At 44.4% G+C, this 7,565-nt stretch overlaps 1 protein-coding gene across 1 annotated transcript in view; it reads left to right on the top strand.

The window, feature by feature from the left end:
• Positions 1–1,624: 1,624 nt before the first annotated feature.
• SLAIN2 (SLAIN motif family member 2) overlaps positions 1,625–7,565 on the top strand; it is a 42,533-nt gene continuing 36,592 nt past the window's right edge. The window contains exon 1 of the mRNA XM_018564958.1: positions 1,625–2,091. Within this exon, the coding sequence (XP_018420460.1) occupies positions 1,718–2,091 (374 nt within the window). The 5' untranslated portion in view covers positions 1,625–1,717. The remainder of the gene's footprint in view (positions 2,092–7,565) is intronic.

Here is a 7,565-nt window from a genome sequence, read left to right as displayed (position 1 = left end):
TTTATACTGCCCACTGAGCCATACCATTTGTACTGGACACTGTGCTGCACATTCATACTGCCCACTGGGCCATACCATCTATACAGCACTGTAACTTCTATACTACTCACTGTGCCATATATTCTAAACTGCCCGAGCCATACCATCTATACTGCCCACTGAACTGTACATTCATACTGCCCATTGAGCCATACTATCTATACTCCCCACTGTGCTGCACATTTATACTTCCCACTGAGGCATACCATGTGTACTGCTCACTGTGCTGCATATTTATACTGCCCACTGAGCCATACCATTTGTACTGGACACTGTGCTGCACATTCATACTGCCCATTGAGCCATACTATCTATACTGTCCACTATGCTGCACATTTATACTTCCCACTGAGCCATACCATCTATACAGCACTGCACCTTCTATACTACTCACTGTGACATATATTCTAAACTGCCCACTGACCCATACCATCTATACTGCCCACAGAGCCATAACATCTATACTGCCCATTGTGCTCCACATTCTATACTGCCCACTGACATACCCTCTATACGGACCACTGTTATGCACATTCTATATTGCCCACTGAGCCATACCCTCTATACGGACCATTGTTGTGCATATTCTATACTGCCCACTGAGCAATACCCTCTATACGGACCATTGTTGTGCATATTCTATACTGCCCACTGAGCCCTACCCTCTATACGGACCATTGTTATGCACATTCATACTGCCCACTGAGCCATACCCTCTATACGGACCATTGTTATGCACATTCTCTACTGCCCACTGAGCCATACCCTCTATACTGCCAAGTATGAACTCTTTACCCCAACCTGTCCATCTATCTCCCACTCTGACTGCCTTTAGGCGATCCCTTCAGACTCATCTCCTGGCATCTTCAGGGCCTGTGAAGTCAGCGTTGGGCTTATGTTGATGACATCAGTCTGAGAGGCTTCTGAGATCATTCAGAATACATTGACAGGTGCACTTGACCCGCAGTTGACCTCCATCTGACCTGCTTCAACTGGGTTATGTGTTCCAATAGACTTGTATGGTAAAGCCAACAAACACCCGTGGACACTTTATTTGCTAACACTTTGTAATCTGCTGTTGAATCCTGCTACAATGTTTTTATATCAATGTTGGTGGAAAGAATTAGAACGAGCTGACATGATTTTATTAAATGCCATCTATTACCCATATTCCTCAGCATCAGAGTGATCACAGCCACTTATCCCACTCATCAGTCCTGCTAGTCGCAGTAGACGCACACCACGTGATCACACGGTCTGACCTGCTGCTACAAGTTGTTACTAAACTCATAAAAACTTCACTTTTATGTCGCAAGCAAAAGTGTGACAACTTCGTCCAATCACAGTAGCCTGTTCCGGTGCCCACATCAAACATGTCCGCAGCGCGTCTCTGCATTCTATTAATGCACTCTCGGACCCAAGAAGGAACGCGTCCATAAAACCCAATGCCACGTTACGCCGTGGCGTCATGGAGCAGGACGACACCCGGGGAAGGGAGAGGATTGGTGGAATGGATCTCTGACAGGCGGGGCTTGAATCGATGAGGTCACGGCTAGCTAGAGTCTGGGCGTGGTTTGCTGGCACAGAGTGGCAGTTAGTGGAAGTAAGCGAGCTATGAGCTGGAGCTGGGGCCGGGGCTGAGCAGGTACGGAGTGCCAAGAGGATCAAACCGGCTACCATGGAGGACGTGAACTCCAATGTGAGCGCTGACCAAGAGGTGAGGAAGCTTCAGGAGCTGGTGAAGAAGCTGGAGAAGCAGAACGAGCAGCTCCGCTCCCGCTCCACCCTGCCTCCAAACTCAGCCCGAACTCCCACACTGCCTGCGCCTGCCCAGCACATCAACACCGCCTCCTCCCTGCTGCTAAACCCGGGCCCTGTGCTCCAAGACAAGGCTGGAGGGAGAGGGGACGGCGCCGCCTGGGAAGAGTTCCTGGAAGCGGTATCCGAGGAGAGAAGAAGGGAGGTGGACAGTGGGCTCCTGCTGGACCAGGTTGTGCCCTTTCGGCCCGAAGACATAGACAGAATGGTGGACTTTGAAGAGGAGGAGAGCTGGTAACTACTTCCCCTTTCCTAGTCATCGGGGGGCACAGCATGGACCCTTACCTGGGATGTCATGGGGCCACGTCCATGCGTGACGTCATTGTTCCATTTTTACAAAGATCAACATGTGTCTTACTCCATGCATGTAGAGATGAGAAGAGATTCTGCAAACCAGGGTGGATACTAAATATCAATGAATGAAGCAGGAGTGTCAGTTTGCTGCACATATGTCATATACACATTGAGGGGAATTTATCACATCTGGAGCATCAGCATCTATTTTTCATTTTCAGAGCTTAATTGGACCAAACTGAAGAGGGAAGCTGATTGGTTGCCAACTGCTCCAGATTCTGTCTGCTCCAATTCTGATAGATTCCCCCTTAATGTGTGGTAATCATGCAAAACATTGCTCATTCTTGATTGCTCAGCAGATATTATGTTGGCAAGGTGTTAAGGTGTTTCTCTTTTTGGTCCCCCATAAGCAGAACTTTGTATGTGAACATTATAATTTATACATTGTAACATGTCATGGAATGATGTTATGTTGTCTCTGATCTCAGGAGACATAGAGGGGAGTGTGGTCCCAGTGACCCTCATCATCCCTCTATAGTAGTCAGCACATAATGATTCTGATCATCAGTATTTCTGTGATTGTGGTCATCCATTTGTCATATTATACCGTTTTATGTTTGGGGTTATTATATGGCTGAGCAGTGTGGAGGACACTGGATTTCCTGGACACTTGTAACCAGTAATATCTGTAATTTACCATTCATTATGTGACATAATGATTAGGAATTGTGTAACGTCATCTCCATTCACACTTCAGAAATTTCACATGATTTTCAATGTTTGGTTTTCGCACTTTTTTAATGTTTTTCAAACTTTATCTGACTCAATGGAAAGCTAGTTACTAGGAGGAGAACGGGCTATTAGGCGCAAAATCACACAAAAAAGAACGCTACTGTTTCCTTCACATGTTCCTATTAGGAGCAAAAACATGCAATTCTGCCCAAAAACGCTCATGTACTTTTTTGAGCTACAAGTGACAATCCTAAGCCCTGGTTCACACCTAGGCGTTTCTGAGCAGTTCGAAAAGCGCGTTTAACTGCCCAACACAAAAAATCCCATGATTTTCAATGGCCCTGGTTCACACCTGAGCAGAAAGACCGCAGAAAATCGCCAAACACCCAAAAAGATACAGGAGCTTCTTTGGGTGGTTAAAAGCGCTTCTTTGCCCCATAGACTTCATTGGAAATGCCCAAAAACACGCAACAGAAGCATGTTGCACATTTCCGTGAGCGTTTTTGCGCGTTTATACGTGCGTTCTTCCATTGCCCACAATGGTTTATGCTCTGCCAATCAAAACGTGCGTCTTAATGTACGCAGGTTAAAACGTGCATAAACACGCAAATAATTGCATGCTGTTAACACGCGTGCACAAACGGTGCCACCTAGGTGTGAACCCAGCCTTAGGGGGTGAATGGACTTCATGTTGAACTTCAGAAAACACGCAACAAAATGGCGTGCATGAGGTCACACGGTGACATTTACCATGAAAATGATATCACATTTGTGGGGTTGTCACATTATGTGGGAGTGATTTATGAAAACCGGACCAAGAATCCGATGTGAAGTGCTGCTACATTGTTGGTGCTATATGACTGCCTGTAATATCAGTGAAGGGTCCTATAACTGGCTTCCAGTAATTCCGCTTATCCCGTTCCTGCTATCCATACATATGATGGTCTGAGGTGGAAATCTTTCACTATGTTTTGGGTAGAGTGGTGTCAGGTTTTTGCTGTCATCCTTAATAGTGGATTGACACTGATTCTGTGGCAGTGACCACTGTCATCATTGTCATCAGGGCATCAAGTGAAGGGGAATCTTCCAGTGTTCTCCAATAATAGAAGATGGGTGATTTCCCAATGGAGACTCCCATGTCTGGTGACAGACTTCACATTAAGTCTTCAGGACAGGAAATGAGGAAAAATGTCTCCAATGATGACTCGGACAGCAGTAAAAAAAGGACCATTTTTATCCATTCTCCTTTCTATCCAATACTAGAAAATAAGTTTTATTTGAAGTTCAGCTATAATTGCAACCAAGTCATGCTTTATTCCTCCATTGTAGTAGTAATCAGAGCTGACACCATACCTATCATTGGCAGTGACAGTTGGAGGTCTCGGCACAGTCGCAAACCTGCGTCAGTAATAACTATGTCACAATGATTTTGTCCTTTGCTTCCACTCTCTGCTAGGTGATGTGATGATACACATTTTGGGCCCTATACACCATGTTTACCTGATTACATATGCCCTTTACATCATCACTGTGATCATTCAGCACTTAGCTGATGTGCAGGCTGTAATCAGACTCTTAATGATAAGTCAATTATCTGGTTTGCTGCATCAGAGTTTTGTACTGCATCACTTTTTCTCTGTAGACGTTCACTGATCGTTGTCCATCTTCTGAGTTTGGAGTTAGGGGTTTCCGCTAATTGTGTAGATCATTACACCTATATTATATTAGTGAGTAACAGTTGGATCATGCAGGAATGCTGCAGGCTGTATACTAGTTGGCATGCATATCAATAGAGCTGCAGCTAACGATTATTTTCAAAATCGATTAGTTAGCCGATTATTAAGTTCGTCCTATAATCGATTATGCCGATTAGTTGTTGCAGCCCTACATATCAATTTAATATGGCAAATGAAAGAAGACCGGCTTGTAATGTTGTATCTGCCTTAAAGTATATCTAATCCCAAGAAAAATGTAATATATTACCGCTTATTAGTCCTTAGATGTGACGGCTGCTTACCTTTCTTTTAAAGGCTTGTTTCCATTTATTTTCACTTGGGAGTGTAGCCCATTACGTTATCAGCTCCCCAGGTTTCTGGCAGGATCAACAGGTGTGTGTTTTTTGTTTTTTTTGGTTAACAGATATAAGAAAATGCTTTCATTGGGATATTAAAGTGACATTGAACACAGGTTTTCTTTTTTTTTTTTTTAAAGAACATTTCAGCAGCTGACCTAATAACTTACATTGTGTGCAGGCCATTCCCTTTCCTTCAGTTTATCCCGGTCTCCTTATTGCTGTCTCTGCTTTCTGGTTTCCAGGGTGGCTCATTGGCTTACGTGGGCCCTATGGAGCCACATTGTGGGGCTTGCTCCTAGCAGAGGACTACATGGTGATGTTGGCATGCTGCCTGCGCCGTTAGTCTCAGGCATCCTGAGATTGAAAGCTTTTATTTTGTGAATCACTGGGGGTGAGCATTTGTACTGATGCTGGGATATTTAGTCCCAAAGGAGGGGATGATGTGATTGGTGATGACGCTATGGGTGTGTGCTCCCCGATAGGAAGTTCATGGAAGCAGAGCAGAGAAATCAGGCGGCTAAGGTCGTAGCAGTGTAAGTCTTTCTGGAACTGTTCAGTTACTGTCCTGGGCTACATTGATTTACACCGATATGTTAGTCCCTGGTCACACCTAGGTGTTTTGTAGATCAAAACATTGAACACAAGGAATCCCATTATTTTCTATGGCCCGTGTTCATGTCTGAGCGTTGTCACCGGTAGCAAAATGCCGGTCACTGGGAACAGTACATAAGCTACTTTTCTGCAGATTTCTCGGCTTTTGGCTCTATAGACTTTAATGGAAACGCCTGCAAATATGCCGCACATTTTTTTTGCGCATTTTGTTACAAGGACTATCTGGCAGCTGAAATCCTGACCGCTTCAATGCTTTTGAAAATCCTTGTCAAACATATGTAAAAATGTGCAAAAATGCTAGACACAACCTGTGGAAAAATGCCTTAATACGCTGTCGCCTAGATGTGAACTGAGGCTTGTGGAAATAAAAGACTTTAGTAATACTTTTACAGACCAAAAGGGAGAAAATAAGCAAAATTCTTTATTACAGTTTACATACACTTTAAATGTGTACTGTAGATTTGCATGTTGCACCACGTGATCACTGTATAACAGCAAAGGTCACATATCTGCGAAGTCTCTGGATGATTTGGTGGTGTAGGCATTAATTGCAGAATAAGGACCAGGAGGTGCTCATAATCGCACACTGAAATCTTTCTCTGATATCGCTGTGGAACCTGTCTAATATTTGAAAACTGCATTTAAGGAGTAGTTTACACAATGTATTTATTATTACTCGCAAGCCACTGCAGAATACCTGGGGGACTAGAAAATAAGTATGTCCCATAGTAGCCAATTGCACCCTTACATGTCTTTATTAGGGGCCCATATTTGTGTAACCAGCAGGTATTATATCCAGACTGTAGTTTTCAGTACTTACTGGGAAATGACCAGTAAGTGTTGTGTGAGGCCCCGTACATACGAGTGCTGTGGAGGTGGTTGTGTGAGGCCCCGTACATACGAGTGCCGTGGAGGTAGTTGTGTGAGGCCTATACATACGAGTAAATGAGTACTCTCCTTGTCGCACTCCTTACCGATATGTCCCTTGTAGTGGGGGGTGCTCGCTTTTTGCTATCTTAATAGTGTGCTGGTGACATTTTTACAATTTTGCTATACATACGAGTGCCGTGGCGGTGGTTGTGTGAGGCCTATACATACGAGTGCCGTGGCGGTGGTTGTGTGAGGCCCGGTACATGCGAGTGCCGTGGTTGTGTTAGGCCCCTTACATGCGAGTGTCGTGCCGCTGGTTATGTGAGGCCCAAGCGTGTTACATGTAAACAATACGCTTGCGTGGTTTATTATGTGTGCACTTGTTCTATCTTGTGGCTATTCCCTCTTTACTACTCTGCTGCTGACTTCTGCTAGAATGGAGAAATAACAGAGGAGAGTGGAATAGCCTGAATACATTGAATGGTATGAGATTACGTCTTGTCTGACTGGTTGTTCCATGGCAGTCTGCTTTGTAGCTAATGATAGATGAAAAACTGGTTAATCCACACGCATCAAAAGGGTCAAGCAAGATTAGTGGTTTCTGATCCTGTCTATCGGATTTGGAACATGCGTCAGATAAAGGATAATATTGTCACCTTATTTGTGTTTTATGTGCCATGTACACCACCTCTGTTTACTCATTTGTTCAAATTTTGTAATGTTGACTAGTAAACCTTATTGACCTAAGAGCTTAAAGTGGAAGTAATATGAGGGGGTAAAAAAAAAACCCACCCTGGAACTTTTTAGCCAGATCGTGCACAGCATAGCATGATTTCAGACTTACCTGTCAAAGTGCTGTGCTCCTCCCATGCCGGTGCTTCCTTTACCCCCGCCCCCATCTTTTTCTGGGTTTTAAGCCTTTGTCTGCTTCATTTGCCGGGCCCCTATGGTGTAATTCCAGCATGTGCGCACGGAAGTTACTTCATCTGGTCATGCTGGGTCTGCACATGTACTGAGCTATGCATGCGTGGCTCCATGTACAGGGAAATAAAATGCTGAACGGCTGATAGAAGCTTATATGGCAGGTGAGACTTGCGTAGTCTCTTTTGCAAAATAAATCCTGCCG

The sequence above is a fragment of the Nanorana parkeri genome, unplaced genomic scaffold, assembly GCF_000935625.1.
Source record: "Nanorana parkeri isolate BGI_ZX_2015 unplaced genomic scaffold, ASM93562v1 scaffold800, whole genome shotgun sequence".
Lineage (NCBI taxonomy): Eukaryota > Metazoa > Chordata > Amphibia > Anura > Dicroglossidae > Nanorana > Nanorana parkeri.
This window is presented reverse-complemented; position numbering and strand designations above follow the sequence as displayed.